The following is a 17,834-nucleotide window of genomic DNA, read 5'->3' as shown; positions in this document are numbered from 1 at the left end:
GACCCAGATGTGGGCATGTTCAAAACTAGCGTTTCCTTCAGGACAGCATCATAGGAGCAAGGTTCCCACAACCGAGTCACAGGGCGTGCACAAGGACACCCATCAGCGGACGTTCCTCCCGACTCATTTGAAGCAATGTATTCCCTAGAGAGGTGACAAGGTGAGCACTTAGCACTTCTCAGGGTAGCTGCAGGGGATGCGATAGCTACCCCCAGAGCCTGCTGACAGCGCTAGGAAACGCTTCCCGGTTGTTATTACAGTCCACAAACACAAGCAAACCCTGGCTGAACGAGCCCGCTGAATCTGGCTGTCCACGTGCTGCGCAGTGATGGTGTGTGACTTACAGAGTGGAGAGAGGGTACTGAGATCCAGGCATGAAAATATACTCGGTAGGTCAAGCACCAAATCTGTGAAACAGGCATGAAATCACTCCTGAGCCACCAGCACCTGCTATTTTGATGGCATTATACACACAGACGATTCATTGCTATGCAATAGACTCTCTGGCTCACCTTTAGGAGGGTAATTCCTCAGTGCATCTCCCGTTGCTACTCTTTAAGAAGGATTTTCACCACGCAGCGTGATCTGGGAGTAGATTTGGGATCCTGCAGTCATCTTGTTTCACTGCTCTCTCCAGCCCCACGTTTGCTGTGGGACCGTACCCCAGGGTATTCCCTGAAGCCATCCAGTGCCAGGAATTACACAAACAGAGCAGCAAGTCTTTTGTCAGGAGAAAAGGGCGGGTGGCAAAATTACACTTAACACGCTTTAAAAAGCGCCTCACCTATTCAGAGCGATGTAAGCGCAGTCTGGAGAGCAATGAGCGTTTCCAGAGGGATGTGAGCTCAGCCACGCGCCTGCCTCTCTGCTAGCCGTCAGTGCGCTTGCACTCCCAGGGAAGGGAAACGTGCAAGGACACAATTAACTAAGCACCGCAACGGGGTCTTTACATGGACTAATTATACACGTAGGTTCTGCCTTCCAGGCTCCGAGCCTCACCTCTGGGACTGGGACTGCCGATGGCCCTTCCCCTCCACAACCCGTGCAGCCCAAGGTATTTTAAACACAGCTGAGAGCCTGAATTCCTGAAGTGCAGAGAGGGGTGTGCAGGCAAAGGCAGACCCAGCTGGCATGAAACAGCTCGACAGCTAGCAATGGATCCTGGGCTGCTTAAAACTCCTGACAAATAAACACCATCAAGGCTGGAATAATAATTTTAAAAAATATTTCATTTTTTTTTTTTTTTTTTTTAAAAAGAAAGTACATATAGATTTCCATTTCTGACAACAGCAATAAGTCCAGAACTTTCCAATGACAAGGCAGTTTTATTTCCATAATTGCCTAAAGTAATAATAAACCTCAGCCACACAACACCCGATCAATCAATCATGACAAACAGGGGAAAATTTCTATGGTGTTTATCCGGAGGACAGTCTGTGGGTTCACGATGACTGAAAAAGAATGAAAAGAGGAAAAGAAAGATCAGATGACAGCACAGAACTGTTGCGTACCTTTGAAGGCTCCTGCTAGCTCAGCTACATTGGTGTGAGGCGTGGAGGGGGTGTGCGGGCAGATGCTGCCACGCTGGCAGGACAGCTGCGTACCGTCGGTGTGGCACGGACACGAGGCACAGCCAGAGCTCCCCTGGGACTGTGTCAGGCTGCTCATGGTTTTAGCATCCAATCCATAAAAAAAAAAACCAGTCATAATTTTTCTCTCTCTCAGTCATATCCAAGAAGGAGCAGGCATTTGGTAACCAAAAAGCCTGCCACAGGATACTGTTAAGACTTGCTAATATCTGTGATTGCATATCCAATAGTTAAGGGTTTGGAAAGAGAGCAAGCTTGCTTTTCTGCCCAGGAAATTTGTTTCCAGCAAGGTCTTTTGCAAGGCTATCTAACGAAGGGTGCTGGACCAAGGGAATATGAAGTCACCGGGCACTCCTGGGGCGGTGGGCTGGGAGAGGGGTGCTGTGCTATGAGGGGTCCTGGGAAGACTGTGAACGAGCCTCCTTCTGCCCCTGTGTCACGATACCACCCTCCCAGATCCCCCAACCAAACAGCAGGGGAGGAAGCTCTGTATTCTTTTCATCTTACTTTTCTTCCTTTGATAGTTGTGCCTCTTCCAAAAGCGCATGTTAATTTTTGGCCAGGACTCCGTCTTTTCAATCACAGTAGCCTCCACACGGACGAGATCTTTCCTTAAAAATAAATTTTAAAAGTATCACTTTTTAATTATTTACATTCTCCTCCTATCCGTGAGCAGGTTTCTGGGGAAAAGCAACACACAGATAACAGATCCTGCCTTACAGAGCCCACATGCACAGGAACTACAAAGTCACCACGGAAGGAGGGAAATCCATCAGGTTGTTGGCTTCGTGGTGCAAAACCAAACCCCTGAAGGTGCTGTATGTGGATCAGCCCAGTGATGTGGTAGTTTGCAGGGCAGTACCACTGACCTCTGTCACATGAGGGATCAGATCAGAGACAGCCAAGGAGGCAGGAGTAAGACAAACCTACAGGAACTTGTAGGACCACAGTAAGATAAATTTCCCTGGCACATTCACATGATCTTATGTGTCCTACTTTGCTTACGGTACAGGTTAAACCCACCCATGGCCCTTCTCCTGTGCTGGTCAACACAGAAGTCCTTCCTCCCTCTACAAAGCACCAGAGACAGCTGGAAGAGTCTTCTCACCTTGCTCAGCTCAGTGAAGAGAGAGCTGGCCCATCCTTTCCAGCAGGAAGCACAGCTAATTGACTGCTGGAGCAAGTCACTTCTCCTCCCACGTGCCTCTTCTGCCTCCCACTCCTGGTCTGTCCTGCTTGTTTACCCCAAACTGGCAGAGAAGCCAGGGACTCACTGAGGATTTCAGGTACTGCTCCCCACCCCGCAGCTGGAGGAGCTCGGTGTGAGCGATGAGACCACTCAGACTCAGGTTATTTCTAAACCTCATTTCTACACATGGAAATTCTCAGCAAGTAAACATCCTCCCTCACCCAGGACAGAGATGAAGAGAGGAATGTGGCCTGCACTTCCTTCCCAGGTGAGTAAAATCACGATGTGGTTCCTCCCTCCGCATTACCTTACCAACACACAAAGCAACACACCTCCTGCCCACCCAGGGGCTCTGCAGAGCTCCGAATGGAGAAGTCCCACTGAAGTTCGGAAAAGAGTGCTGGGATCAATAGCTGTTATCTGAAAAACGCCAGAGCTGGAAAACAAGGTGGTCCGAAGCACGCGCCAGAAGACCAGCTACCTGTCTGCACAACAACTCCGCTCTGGGAAGATAAGTGCCTCTAGACAAGAACCAGACTAAAGCTTTGGAAAGCGTGGTTTTACTCAAGAGCCACAATGGAGGAGGAAGAGACACTCTTTCATGCAGTATCACTGCAGAATACCATTAAAAACTCATTAGCATGCTCACTTCGCCGCCAGAAGACATTTAAAGAACATTTTCCTGACAAACGACTCTGTCTGCACATAAGGGGGGCAGAGGGGGGCAGCCCATCCAGCCTAACTGTTCCAGCAAGGTCACCAGGAGGCCAAAGGCTCTGAGACATTTACCATCTCTCTTAACATTTACCCTCTGGGGTGTAATATATATCAGAGATTGAATCCTTGAGGGAGGAGGGAAAGACAGCCAGAGGAGAAAACTGATATATCTGTATTTAGTGACTAGCCCAGAAGAAAATAGACATCAGATAATCTAGATTTTAAGAGACCACTGGGTGACCCCGACATTGCAGCTAAAGGATGTTATCCAGATTCAGCCCAGTGATAGGACCCACAGCACTACTGAACTACACAGCAAGCTCTGCAGCGCTAGGAAAGAAACCAAGAGATGAACTGCACCCAGGGGCTGGCCACGTTTCACCACTATAATTAGGGAGCTATACTTTCTGGGTCTAACTCCTGCCCACTGAAGGCAAAGGGAAAGCTGAACTCCCACTGCCTTCTCACAGGCTTGGACTGTAATGGCATGTCAGAAAGTCACTACTGACAGTCACGTGGGAAGACTGGACAGCGGCCAGGCCAGATAAAGCAACCCGGTCACCGAGATCTCTGTGCTGCTCTCAGGAGAGCCAGGGTTTGCAGTAGCACAGCCAAGCTACCCCTGATGCAGCTCTCGCCACGGGACCGCGCTGGCTGTCCGAGGGCTGGGGTGGTATCTGGCCAAAGGGAGAAGCGTTGGCACGGATCTGTAGACAAGTGTCCCCCCACATTGCTCATAGATGTTGACGTGCTTTCAGGCAAATCTTTAAGGCGATTATTGAGACAGTTGAGTGCCCAAACAACTCTGCAAGTCAAAGTTCAAGGACAAGGGGCCCCAGCGAGTCCTTCTCTGCTGGACAAAGCACTAGGACCCGCTGGTCAAAAGGCTGAAGCAGAGCAGAAACCAACTTGCTGGTGGAATGCATATGAACAGAAAAGTTCTCAGCAAAATAGAGCCCAAGAGAAAAAAACCAACAGAACTTTATCAAGTGTTTTAGGTATGACTGGAATGTCCATAAAAATAAGAAGGGGGTCACACATTTCCCAGAGTCTGACACAGACAGTCAACCCTGCTGCTTTCAGCAGCAAAACGTTTTGTGACAAAGCACATCTATCAGATTTTTGCAGGAGGCAAGAGAAATTCACGCTGAAATCTCATAGATCTAAGTTGGGCTGAAAGCTATTAAGTAGTGAAAAAGATCCAGGCAACCTATAACCAACCCCAAAGGATCATAACTCTTAGAGGTAATAATTTCAACTGACAAGCTCGCTCACTCCCTGCAGAAGGTAACTAAATCCCAGCCTGGCTGTCCAGGAGAAGAACAGGTCCAAGGCCCTGTGTCATTTCCACTGAAGCCACTGCAAAAACGGGCAGGTAGCAGGAAAGAGCAGAGTTCATCTAGACGAAAAAATTCCCATCAGCTGTACTTTGTCTAGAAATAAGCTAAACTTTCTCATATAAGCACCATTCATTTCCCTCAGGTCTAAAATAGCTGAGGGCACTCAGCTGATGGCCTGAAATGCAAACCTGCCCGAGGCTATGCTCACTTCTAATCACAGCTTTGAAAGGGCACAACGTTTTCAGCATTATACAGCTAAACAAAAATACAACTGCGTACTGCTTGATACCCTTGTGCCAATCGACCGGACAGCAAGTTACTTGAACAAACACAAAACCCAACAGATTCCAGAGCAGAAGCCAGCTAGAAGTTCCCAGAATAGCCTCTGCCACACAGATCTGTTTTGTTGCACTGTTGTTTTTAAGGCTTCAGAGCAGTGTCATCTTGGGAGGCATCTGACTGCTACAGAAAATTAAAACATGACCATCTGTCCAAAACAGGACAAGTTCCTACCCGCCTCCAAGTTTGAACAGGGAGTGCAGCTGTAATGAACTGTCTTAACACAGACACTGGTGCAAGCATTCACTGATGTGTTTATTTTTAAAACTACAGAAAGCCAAACCCGCCTTTGTTTGCATCCAACCTCTCATCTCCCCCCCCAAAAACATCTGTGGTTTAGGCACAACTGGGAAACTACACGAAAGAACTGCACTCCATGTTGCCTGTGACACGCTGGGTTCTGCTTTCCTTTCTTCAGCCTGTATGGGAGAGCTGGGGACCGGGGAGGTTCCCCTACAGCTCGCAGGGAGGATGGCACCTCCCCACCAGCCTCTGGTTCTGCCTGGGCAGCCTCGTCCGCCGCCGCCAGAGTTACTGGAGTTCAAGCTAACACTGGCAGATGTGCAGTTTGATCTGCTTCAAGCAACTGACAACGCTTTCCACACACTCGGAGCGCTCGCAGGAACCAAACAGCCGGTTTTCTTCCTGTCCCAGTGCTCCTGGGCCACGGGCCACGTGCCAATTCCAGCACACAAACTCAGACTCGCACAGAACCGCCCCAGGGCCACTGGGCGAGGGATGGTGTCCTAAGCTGCCTGACATGGCATAGCCTTGCCTGCAGAACTTGGGCTCTTACCTGAATTTCTGCAAGATGACATTTCTAGTCCTGATAATGAGATTCCCCTTCCTAAGATCTTCCACAAGTGCAGTATCTGGCAATAACTCAAAGACTCCCAAGGATCTGCTATTCCAGATTATTTGCGGTACTGTTAAAAGGACTGGCAGCCCTCAAAATCCTGTCTAACACAGGGAACCCGAGGCAGTTACCACCGGCACAGCTGAAGTCTGCTATCAACCGCACAAGCATGTTACAACTAACTCTTAAATACCAACAGCCCCCCCGGTACCACAGGAACACTCAGAAGTGAAACCAATCTGAAACCATCTGGCATTTCTGACCTGAATCTACAACCCACCAAGAAATAATTCTCAGATGTACAAGTTCCATCCTCTGCCAAGGTTGCTGCAGTTCAAGCTAACACCTAAATGTGCGGTTTAGCCTGCACCCAGACCACAACAAGGGCTTCCAGATATAAGACCAATTGCAACCCACCTCATCTAGACTCGCGTTTTACCACTAAAACCTCTTGCCTGGGGAAAACAGCAGTTCATGACTTTGCTTCTGGCTGGTGCTAAGAGCTGAGCGGTAACACCTGGTCCACGCGCCACTTCCTTTGGGTAAAGAAAAGGCTGAAGAACCAGATGTTCTGCCAGTTTGTATAGCAAGTCCTACAGCGTTGGGATAGAGATGGTGCCCAGAGGGTAAACTCCTTCTCCCCAGTTCGGTGATCGCTGGACTGTGTGACTAGAAGGGAAAACGAGGAACTCTAAAATTAAGGCCTGCTGGGTTAGGACAAGAGCTAAAGGAAATGTGTTCAAAAACCCCAGTCGAATTAAGGGATTAAGGGATAGGAAAGGATTTCTGGGTTATTCTAAGATGACTATCACCGAAATTGGGGTAAGGGAGTAAAGATGTTGGAAGAGCAAGATTTACTGCTAGCTTGTGCAAGGCCTATAACCATGAGAAAGAGGTCCAGCCCAACAGAGGTGACTACCCTGCAGTTACCTTAGGAATGGGTACTGCTGCTCTGTCCTGGCACTGGTAATGCTTAGAGTCAGCAGAGGCTGATAAGCTTGTTTTATTGGTGGTTCTTTCAAAAGCCACAGGGCTGGGAAAAGAGCTAGTGCTGATAAATCCAGGTTTCTCTTCAGTTTCAGGGACCATAGGAGCTCTGAAGCTAAAATTAAGTACAAAAATTGTCTTGAAGATAATTCTTGTATGAGACATCTTACCCCAGGAGCGGCCTTCCAATAAGCGTGAAGTCGTCAGCACCAACCAGCAAAACCTAGGGAAAATAAATCAGGCATATATCATTGGTTCATTTCCCAACAGAAACGCAAACAATATCTTCCAAATTTTACAGTCACCATAAAGGAGTCAAACTGCTTAAAAATAGGCTGTTATACATTTCAAACCTAACACTGTTACTAGAGAGGGATGGTGGGGAAAGGCAGCTAACAGGCAAGAAAGATTCATTAAACAGACAGCCTTCCAGGAGAGCTTATCCTACTAAACATACTTTAGAAGTATCTTCCACGCTGATCAGAACACACTGAACCTTTCTGTTCTGGCACACCAACAGTTGTAAAAGATACGAAAAGCAATACAGGGAAGAAGAATAATGTGCCTTGTGTGGGATCTGAATGAATGGCAGCTCCTAAAACCATTGGGTTTTTATAGCAATCGCTATGTATCCCAGTAGAGAAACACTTGCCTCATTCTCCTCCCTGAGGCCTCCAGATGGGCAATAAAGGAACGAATATCTGGGGGGATTCACCCCATGCCCTTTTGTTTCAGGGCATTGCACCCACCTGCCTGCCTAAAGGCCATGGTGAGAAGAGGCAGCATTTCTTACAGACTGCCTCCTTCCCCACACTGGTTGTATGGCAGCAGGTAAAATGGTCACAAGACATTCCAGTTTTTGGTTTAGACAGAGACTTGCCAGTAAAGTCCCCAAAGGGTTATGGTGGTTGAGCAAGTTTTTCACCTTCTTCACTTCCATCTAGACCTTTGCATTCCTAGCTGGCTACTCCATGCAAATCCCTCGTGTCTCTGTGCAGAACAGAGCTGAAGGCATGCCTGAAGAGCTGCCTCAAAACTGGACTTCAAAGCAATGGATGAGTAGAGAAACTGCCCGGCTCTCCTTAGCTGCTTGCTTGGCTCTAACAACCAACATTAAGATTAAGCCAACAGAATCCCATTTCATAATCTTTAAGATTTGGATTAATGAGCCTCTACAAGTTCCTGCTAGTTAACCAAGGCTAAGGATAAAGATATTCAATTGCATCTTGGCAATCCTCCCCTGCGTGCACCATCCCTCTCCCTCCACCCAACATGCTCGGGGCGATAAGGATCTTGCAAAGCCTTGAGCAGCGACAGTCCCTCTGGGAGTACCGCAAGTATTTTGGGTGTTGGAGTCTCAAGGTAAACACAGTCTTTAGCTGCCGTCTCTAGAAACAACAACTGTAATTTTCTTTTTTTGGATGAAGTTAGTACAACAAAAATCTGTCTCCTAACGGAGCCTGGCATGGCTCGTTTCCAACCCTGTGCAACAGAAAAATCACAATAACATCACTAACAGAGTAACTGAAATTGGAACAAAACTAAGGCAAAGCAAATAGCTGGAGTGAGACCTGGAAAAGCAACAGGAGCTCTTCAGGACTTGTTTTTAAAATCTGGCTATGGGTTTTGCCTCAAGGAATGCTCACAGGCAATTTTCTCGGGCCCCACGACAGCATGGCGCTACGGAAGCACGGCATGTCACCTTTTCCATCCGGATTCGGTCTCCGCATTCAGCCTCCAGTACATTGTCCATCATAATCAAGTCTTCACTGGTTATTTTCCACTGCTTGCTGGCAAAGTGGACCACAGCAAAGAGCCTTCCGTACTGCCCTGTGGCGATCATCTTATTCACCTTCTGTACCACTTCTGTGGGCAAACAGCAGGGGAGAGATCAGTGTAGAAAACCCAGCGAGGTGTGAAGAGCTGTTCAAAACTAATTCAGCCACACCGCTCTCCCACCAAAACTCTTAACTTCTGGGAATCTTTCAGCAAGGATCAACAGCAATGTTGTTTCCTACAGGGTGTGAGCCTCCCTTTCGTAAGCTTAATAACCTATTTGTATTTTAGTTGCTGGCAAACCCATGCATTAGTAAACACCTAATATAGACACTGGGGCAGCTAATCTAGGACTTGACTTCTCAGCCTATTTCTTAGGCATCCTGAAACGCATTGCATTCAGATAGAAAGTGTTCCAGAAAACAGTGCTTGGCTGCGCACCCTACACTTGGAGGGGAGCTCCCCTCAGTTTCCAAGTAAGATGCAGAGGGCCCAGGGCACTAAATACTGTGTAAGGCTCACAGGAACATCGGGGAGCTTGGCAAAGTACGTGGGGAAAAGGGCTCCAGCGTACTAAGACGCCTGGCTTGAGAACTGGTACCTGCAGCAAAGCCAAGAGAGACCTTTCCCTCGCTCTTTCCAGAAAATCTCTTCCCATACGCACACGCCCGCAGAGCAGGTGCCAGGAGAAGTACAAGTCCCAGGGACAAGGTCCTGCACATGAACAAACTCAGTTTTCTGTGATCGGCTTCCTGAGCAATGAAGCCTAACGCCATTTTTAGGGAAACAGCAAAAGGTATTGCTTAATGAGTGCCATTCCACTGCCAAATAGTAGCTTTCCACCCTCTTGAGCTGTTCAGAAAGAGAGTAACTTTTCTGTAACTGCAAAAATAGATTTTCTTCATTGTCCTCAAAAGTGGCTGAATCATTTTTTTCTTGGAACATAAACAAAACAACATCCATTTGGGACAGACAAAAATTTAGCAGTCAGTCAAACCAAACCCAGCCCTTACAGGAACATTCTGAAAGCGTCCAAGTTTCAGCCCAGCAGACACAAACTATTAAAGATAGAGGTAAGAAGAGAAATTATTTGCTGCAGTTCCCACTGTGATGAAGAGTTCAGCTTCCGCGTTGCTGGAATTGCTGTCCCAGAAGAAAAATCCACTGTGTGCTCTTTTCTCCGATTCACAGTGGACCACTACAAAAAGTCCAGAGAAAACACACAAGCCCCTTCTTTTTGTTATGCCCTCAATGGTACACCGGGTACAATAAATTTCTTCCAGCTCTAAGCTGTAGATCTAGCTTTATCAGGAGTCCTGTGGTCAACGTTTCAAAAGCAAAGCTTCGAAATGCTGGCTTAGGATTTTCTCTTAGCAAAATCATGCAGAGTCATGCTCTAGCAAGGGTTATTTCCTTGTCAAATTTCAACTTTACCCACAGGGCTTTCTCATCTTTTTGTAACCAAAACAGGTACATTTTCTTCACTGTACTCGGGCCCTGAAGCTGTTGATAACTCTTCCAAACACCTCTAGTGACAGGAAGTATCAAGTGATGCTACCATTTGATGGCTAGTATCTCAGCACCATGTGGAGCAACCCTTCCTAAAATAACCATTGCTGCTTGCATAGCCAGCAGGAAAACAGAAGGCGGAACTCAAATGCTGTCACTGTTGTTTGCTTTGGATAAGCACAGCCAGGAGATAATGATGCAAGCTCATAAACAGCAGGAGGTTACAAGGCACGGAAAGCACAGCGGCCCCGAGGATCCCATGGGAATCAGTCAGGGAACATGGGACCCTGCTCACCACAGGGCTTCAGCAAATCACACCACTTTGTGGTTCACTACTGGGTCAAATCATGCTCAGGGACAGAACGCTCATCCGTCACTGCAGCAATCCCAGGAGCACAACGGAGATAAAAAGCAGGATGAAACTCAGCCAGACTGAGACCTGGACGCTCTCTCCAAAGCTCATCACTCACATAGTTATCAACACACTTCAGCCAGATGATAGGAGACTATCTGCAAAAAGGTGGACACAACTTGGCTTTCCTCCTCTCATCCCTCCTTCTCAGGTCTCTCCCACCCAAAGCAGAGCAGTCAGGTGCCCTTCACTGATTTCCCAGAGGCTAACACAAGGAGACAGTAAGGCTGCCTGTTAATAAGGAGCTCATTGCCTGCACGAAGCACACAACTGCTAATTGCCACCACCACAGCAACCGTAAAAGAACTTTGCCCGCTGGGACTCGTTACTGCCTAGTTCTGAGAACTGTACACTGTTGGCTCCCCCCTACCATTCCTAGCAGGGTCTGGATGACAACGGCCCCACCCGGGCAACGTGAGGGTAGACACGAGCGCCTTCTCTGTACCTGATCTCCACATCCCCACCTACCAGGGGAACCTGTGTCTGGTTACAAGTGGAAGCCTGACATGTTCTAGAAAGGCTGAGCAACGAGGATGGTTGTTGAACAGCTATGGGCACTTCACTTGCTGACCCGTGAGGCCGACCACCGTGCAGTCCACGTGCTCCTTTCAGGATGACCACAGCTGGCTGCATTCAACAGTCCTGACTAGATGTGGGGACAAGAACGTGTTCACTAACATTATGTCACTTCCCAGCTGCTTGCTGCCTTATGTCACACCTCTGCAGCTCTGTCGTGTGCCCACCATCCACCTGCTTATGCTGGCTCTCGTGTTCTGGTTTATGCACTAAAATACACCAGCTCTCTGATGTGCCCACCATCCAACTGCTTACGCTGGCTTTAGCTTTTCGATTTATCCATTGCAAGAAAAATAATTGCTTTCTCCTGTCCAACGGGCTTGTTTCATGCTTTAGAAAGCAACACACCACATCAGGTAAGATTCCTCCAGGAGTGTTGCAAGCTGTTAGAAACTAAGGAGACCTCGTATTCTACCCAAATCTCCAATACCAGCAGTGGAGCACAACTCCAGTGACACTGATGCATGCAAGAAACCAGACAAAAATGCAAAGAACCAAAACTAGCTCCCATCACTGAAGACATTTATGCTCAATCTGGCCACCAAAGGCAATACTGAAGTGCTAGTCTTCACTTGGAGACTTGAGGCCTTTACCTGCATGGTACTTTGCTTCTTCTACTGGATCTGGAAGTTTCACTTCAGGCCATGGGGGTGAAGTCAGAGATGTTTTGGCAACAAGTCTGTGAATGATAAGGCGAGATTTACTTGTAGCAAACAGATATTGTCAAGAGATGTAAAACATGAAGAAAGGAAAAAAGGTAAAAGAAGCTGGAGATGGAGTAGGAAGTGGTTTTCCACTGCGGGAACAGAAGTTGTACAGAAGACTTGATTTGTCAGTATGAAAGACTCGACCCAAAGGCCACTTTCCCACCGATCAGGTTTCACTTTGTAGCAGCTCATGAGCAAGGTGAGGTTTTCTATTGTGGTCTTAAGAGTTACGGGCAGAGAGTGGTAGGCAAGGCGAAAGCCATGTTACCTCCCTGGGACTTAATCCAATGGTCCCCAGACCCTCCTCCCAATGCCTGGCAAAAGCCCCCCAGCAGGACAAGAAGCGCTGCAGAAGCGCTGAAGCTGCAGCCTGTATCAGAAGGCTGTTCAAAAACATGCGGAAAACACTTAGTCTCATTTCTGAGTTCAGCCTGCAAATGCTCTACCAAACACAGTCACTGCTCCCAGGGCTTAATGTCATTTAGGTCAATCATGAATTGCAGCAAGCTTTAAGAAAAAGGGATAAATATCTCAGTGGTCAGCTTGCTTTACTCCCATCCTATCATAAAATTCAGTATGGGGGCATGGGTTTCTTTTCTTTTTTTACTTCAGAAGTAAATCAGTTATCTGAAATACTTTCAAAGGAAGAGTACATAAACAAACAGATTGAAAACAAAGTGAAAATTCATGCAGGCGAGGTTATTGATTGTTCCTGATGTTGAGCTCTGCAGCTGGATGAGCTAGTGGTGATCAAGCTCAGCGACCACCGGTGACTTTCCACCACCTTGTTTTTACAGACTGGAATTTTGTCACCAACTCCAATGGAAACAGACCTACCAAAGCCTTGCTCTAAAACCCGATTTGAGAGACAAGGCTCTTGCTAAGCTTTCCCAGGTACACATTCAGGTTACCTCCACCACAGCTGAGAGCTGAGCACATTGCTGCTCCTCAACCCACTTCAGCACCAAGTACAAAGCCCCAAAGTTATCCGATAGCGGGCAGCATCCGGGAGGAGGCAACGAGCCTTTGATGGGGAAGAAGGGCTAACGAGCGTTCTTAAACAAGCCTCCAGCGCTACACATGAATGACTCACACGCATCCTTTTTTCCTCTATTTTTTGAAGCTCTTCTCTGTTAAATAGATAGTTTAGAGAGGGCCTTAAGACCACAGCTGGGTTCTTTACAGGAGCATTATGAGGCTGCTCTGCTTTTGTCACTTACAGCTGCATTCCCTGAATGGATATAATAACAGCTTCTCCCACCCCCAGTGCAATTCAGCATTTAACACAACAAACATTTAGCCCAAAAGCCTCTTCTGGGCCGTTACCATCTCTGTCTATAATCCACAATACCACGCTGGGGAGGGACTAGCAGTGGCATCTCACACGACTTCTGGGACCCGTGCCTATCTTGGTTCAGGCCGAACACAGAAGGTAGCGGGAACGCGCACTGTCCCACGTCCATCCAGCCAAGCACAAGCATTGTTCCTCACGATGACTTTGAGCACCAAGATATTTTGCTAAAAGGTGCACATTAAATCCTTATTCTTCCTGAAAGGGTGGTTTCCACTGCTGTGATTGAAAAAAAGAAGTTATTGGAGCGATTCTCCAACACTCTGCAGCTGAGACAAGAGCCTCTCTGCTTCAAGACATTGCATCAGTCCCTGAAGACCTTCCTGCCGACCACCACTGAGCGTCACAGACATGTCCCTTTAGGATCATCCGGCACCGATACAATCGCGGGAGCAACCACAGCTCAAACTGCACCAGCACCTGAATGACAAATTCTGTGCGGAAGACACCTTACCTGAGGCCTGCTCTACTTTTTATCCTTAGATGTTGCTCTCTTACTTACTGAAAATGGTGTATGGCTGGCTCAACACGTGACACCTTCAGTTTAGAGAACACAGCGGGGGCCTGAAGGCAAGCAGGCTACAGTACTGCTACAGAACAGAAGACTGAGAACTACCGGGGGTGTCTCAGCTAGCAGCCAGCAACATGTTCTCTCATCATGGTAGATTCTTCCTGCTTTTTTCAAGATTATCACTGGGAGGGATCCTCTGCCTCAAAACCAAACGAATTCCTGTCGGCCTCGAGCCCTGGACACTCAGTACTGCAGGTATTTGCACGCACACGCTGCCTTTCTTGACAGTGGCACAGACAGCACTAAATCACAAGAACCCCTTTAAAACATCAGAGCTGAACAACAATTAACGCTGATCAAATGTGCCACAGGGTGTTAATTCAAAAATTAAACACTACGTGAAATTCACAGTGTGAGTCTGAGTGGAAAAAATGCAAATGGTACTTGCTTATAATTAGTTGTTTTTCAAGATCTCTAGGACAAGGAACAACAAGAAGGAGGACCAGAGGCAGCTGTTTACATCTCCGCATAAGAGCCAGTTACAAAAAATACTGATTTGTTCCCAAAGAACCAGAGAGAGAAGCACCGCTCTAACCAGGGGCAGGACTCTGTACATGCAGTGTTTTCATCAGAACTGCGGTACCTGCCTCACGGGGCAGAGAAAGGAGGCGCAAGTCCATCCTGAGCACTCAGGGACCATCCCGAGAGGTGCCAAATGCTTTACTCGGAAAGAGACACATGCCCAAAAGGCATCAGGTTCCTTATTAGGCAGGAATCTACAATACCACAAAGACAACCTTAGACTTAAAGAGGAGGGAGAGTCACCCTGGATCTGATTCTGAAATCTGAGGAGAAAGGTGCTGCTCAGCAAGTACCATCTCCATCACAAATGGGAAGTTCAGAACTTCCTGTGCGCTGAGATCCACACTTTCTATAAATAACACAGGATGCGCAAACTGCATAAAATATTCAGGAAAAAACATTAGATGCTAGTGAAAGAAGGCAAAATTAACACAACAGCAGTTGTGTTTGATCAGTTTTAATGCCCAGCAAGGCCTGCCAAAGGGCTTTAGTTTAACAGAAACCCCAAGCACTTACGAGCAAGTACAGAACCACAAGCACCGGGGCTTAGTAATAACACTGGGCGCTGTGTCACACACAGGGGCAGACACCCAAACCGTGTTCCCACGTGCTTGAGGGCCAGCGGGAAGAGGCCACCCCCCTGCACCCTTCAGCAGCGTGGAGGGAACGAGCAAATCCTGCCACTTCCCCCGCTGCTGATCACAGAGTTCTCTGTTTCTGCAGTGTCCCCTCCCGGCTAGCGCAAGCAGCAGCACCGCCTGCGGCGCTGCCCTGCTGAGGTCCCAGCAGAGCAAACGCAATGAAGACACAAGCGAGCAGCTCTCGAAGTTCTGAGCCAAACGAAGCCTGCAGCTTCCTGGCTCGGCGTCCTGCAGCGCTTGGGCTGTCAGCGGTGTTTTATGAAGGCTGCACATGCAAGTTCAGGGTTTATCTGATAATCAGAGACTCCAGGCAGGAGATAAACCCTGCCTGAGGAGCAGGCTGCCTGTACCAAGGAAGGTGAGGGTTGCCTGAAGCCCTTTCTGCAACCGAGGAGTTTGCAGTGTCCTGACTTGAGTGGCTTCTCTGCTGTCTACTATGGGCTGAGCCCACACTGCAGCCCTTATCTCAGTGGAGGGTCTAATTATTTAATTATCTGTCTTCAGACTCAGCTGCTCCATTTCACAAATCACCTTCTGGCAAAGGTCACGGAAGGCAGGCAGAGTCCAAAACTTACTGGGAAGCGACAGGGTGACACAGGGGTCAGACAAGGCTCCTTTCCACAGGAAAAACAAGCTGCCCTCCCCACCATGGAAGGTCAACATTTTGAGGGGCAAAAAGCAAAGCAGAAAGTCGTTTGACATTACCCTTGCTGCAGTGACTGGCTCTGGGAACTCTGGTGCCGAACCGCAGGTGAAAGCAAGAAGGCTAAAAGGGAGAGAGGGAAAAAGAATTAAAAATAAGCAGCAGCCGCTGGGCTTTTAGTCCCTGGTGAGGCAGCATTACAGCTGAAGTGTCACAGCACTGGTCAGGTTTGTGGTTCCATTTTTCTGCCTGTAAAAGCTTTGTTCGGCTTTATCATGACAGGCAAAGACAGAGGGGGAAGCACAAGAGACGCACCACGAGAAAGGACCCATCAGTTGCGTGCAGCATTGCAAGAGAGCATGAGAAAGGCCTCCCACTGCAAACACCCTTATTCCAAGGGATGCTTCCAGCTAGAGACAACAATTTAATATGGATATGCTCAGAGCATCCCACTTCTTTTGGAAAACAATGTGACCGAAAGGCAGAGAGGAGGAACAAGGTGGTCTGAAGAATCTCAGGGATAACAATACGCTTTCTAGAACAATTTGCTTAATTAAACAACAGACCATGCACAGCTTCTTTGTGGGAACATTATCTTTTCACCCAGCAGCCAAAGCATGACCAATACAAGGGACTGGAAAGACCTCTTAAGCCCAGACGCACTTAATCACCTCACTTGCTGAGCTGCAGCTCACCAAGGTCACACTGGCCCGGCACAGAAAACAAAGCCTGATGCAAAGCTGGGGCCCCCTGAGCCCCCCAGCCTGCTCCCACCACAAACACCCTGCCAGCTTCCCAGCCCCGGGGAGGAAGGAGGCCGATGGAGTCCCTATGCGCTCCCTATCCCCTGGTTTTGCTGAAAGGCTCATGCCAGACTAGAAAACAGCGCGTAAAGCTGACTCTCCTCTTTATCAACGTTCCTTCCCCGCTGCCCCCGAGCTTTCCGCCTGCTCCCAGGCCGACGCTGGTGAAGGCCCGGGTCGCTCCTCTCGCCCCTGCAGCTCTCCCCCAGGGGCAGAGCCCCGCGGGGCGGGTAAACCAGGGCCACGAGCCGGCCGGGGGCTGGAGCACCGGCCCTGCGTGGGGAGGCTGCGGGGCTCGCTGGGCCCGCGGAGGGGACGGGGACCCCGGCCCAGCCCCACGGGGAGGCCGCGGAGGGGCCGGGCCGGGCCGCGCAAACTGCCAGCGGTGGAGACTCTGCCCCACCTCCTCCCTTCCCCGGAGCGGAGCCCAGCGCCGCCCCGTCCCGCCTCACCTGCCGCCCGCCGCCGGGCCGCCGCCACCACCGCCGCCATGACGGTGACCCCGGCCCGGAAGCGGAAGTAGGCGGCGGGGCGAGGGGCGGGGCCATGGCGGCGGAGGCGGCGGAGCGGCAGCTGGAGCTGCTGCGGGAGGAGCGGGAGGCCGAGCTCGCCGAGAGCAGGTACCGGGCCGGCTGCGGGGCACCCGCGCTGCCTTCTCCCTACAGAGCCCGCTGGCACCTGCGGCCGCCCTGACGCGCCGATCCTGGCGGGGCCTGCTGGCCCCCGTGGGAAACGCTGACGGCCGTGGCTCTCAGGGGCCTGCTGGCACCTGTAAGAGACGCTGCTGACTCAGGCCAGAGAGCCTCCTGGAAACGCTGCTGTACGCCCTCCTGTATAACCAGAACAGCCCAGTAGGAAACCCAGCCTAAGGGCCTGCTCTAAGCTGTGGGAAACCTGCGGGAAACCTGCTGGTTTCCACTGCAGGACCAGCTCATCCCTGTAGGAATCCCTCCTAGACTCACCCGTTAGGGCTTGCTGTCGCCTGTAGCGTCCGAGCTCACGTCAGCCACACGCTGGGGCTCCCCTTCTCCTCCCCCAGGCCCCAGGGGGGTGCTGGGACCCTGCAGCCCCCCAGCTCTGCCCTCCTGCCCCGGGGCTCGAGCTGAAACCAAATCCCACCCGACTCAGAGGAGTGGTGGTGCCAGGGAGGGTGGGGGGGTCACCAGGTCCCCCCCATTCCATGGGGCCATGTCAGGGGGACAGGCACCCCCACTTCTGCTGCCAGTAAGGCCTGGCCTCACCCAGCCCCAAGGATGGAGGGTGCCAGGGCGGGCAGAATGAGGTCGTTCCACAGCTGCCTGGAGTT

The 17,834-nt window shown here is 49.7% G+C and overlaps 2 protein-coding genes across 3 annotated transcripts in view; one reads left to right on the top strand and one right to left on the bottom strand.

Annotated features, from left to right (window-relative positions):
• Positions 1-1,305: 1,305 nt before the first annotated feature.
• Positions 1,306-17,057, bottom strand: MRPL21 (mitochondrial ribosomal protein L21). Of its 2 annotated transcripts, XM_054826232.1 has the most exons (7): positions 16,981-17,057; positions 15,788-15,848; positions 11,884-11,969; positions 8,720-8,883; positions 7,188-7,240; positions 2,097-2,200; positions 1,306-1,451 (listed from the first exon to the last, which is right to left on the bottom strand). In XM_054826232.1, exons 1-7 carry the CDS (start codon positions 17,018-17,020, stop codon positions 1,387-1,389), a joined length of 573 nt encoding a protein of 190 aa, XP_054682207.1. In that variant the 5' UTR covers positions 17,021-17,057; the 3' UTR covers positions 1,306-1,386. The 2 variants fall into 2 exon arrangements, with proteins under 2 accessions (XP_054682207.1, XP_054682208.1); XM_054826233.1 differs by lacking the exon at positions 15,788-15,848 and having other exon boundaries at positions 16,981-17,029.
• Positions 17,058-17,834, top strand: part of IGHMBP2 (immunoglobulin mu DNA binding protein 2) — a 43,901-nt gene continuing 43,124 nt past the window's right edge. Inside the window, exon 1 of the mRNA XM_054826230.1 lies at positions 17,058-17,148. Within this exon, the coding sequence (XP_054682205.1) occupies positions 17,075-17,148 (74 nt within the window). The 5' untranslated portion in view covers positions 17,058-17,074. The remainder of the gene's footprint in view (positions 17,149-17,834) is intronic.

The sequence above is a fragment of the Grus americana genome, chromosome 5 (assembly GCF_028858705.1).
Source record: "Grus americana isolate bGruAme1 chromosome 5, bGruAme1.mat, whole genome shotgun sequence".
Taxonomy (NCBI): Eukaryota; Metazoa; Chordata; class Aves; order Gruiformes; family Gruidae; genus Grus; species Grus americana.
The sequence above is the reverse complement of the archived record's forward strand: the minus strand, read 5'-3'. Positions and strand labels throughout refer to the sequence as shown.

What these genes read in the sequence shown, in the direction of transcription:
- MRPL21 (XM_054826232.1), bottom strand. Translation starts at nt 17,020, where the DNA reads ATGGCGGCGGTGGTGGCGGCGGCCCGGCGGCGGGCGGCAG. An exon ending in GGCCCGGCGGCGGGCGGCAG is followed by an intron (nt 15,849 to 16,980) that starts GTGAGGCGGGAC and finishes TCTCCCTTTTAG; the next exon opens with CCTTCTTGCTTTCACCTGCG. An exon ending in ACCGAATCCGGATGGAAAAG is followed by an intron (nt 7,241 to 8,719) that starts GTGACATGCCGT and finishes TATTTTCCCTAG; the next exon opens with GTTTTGCTGGTTGGTGCTGA.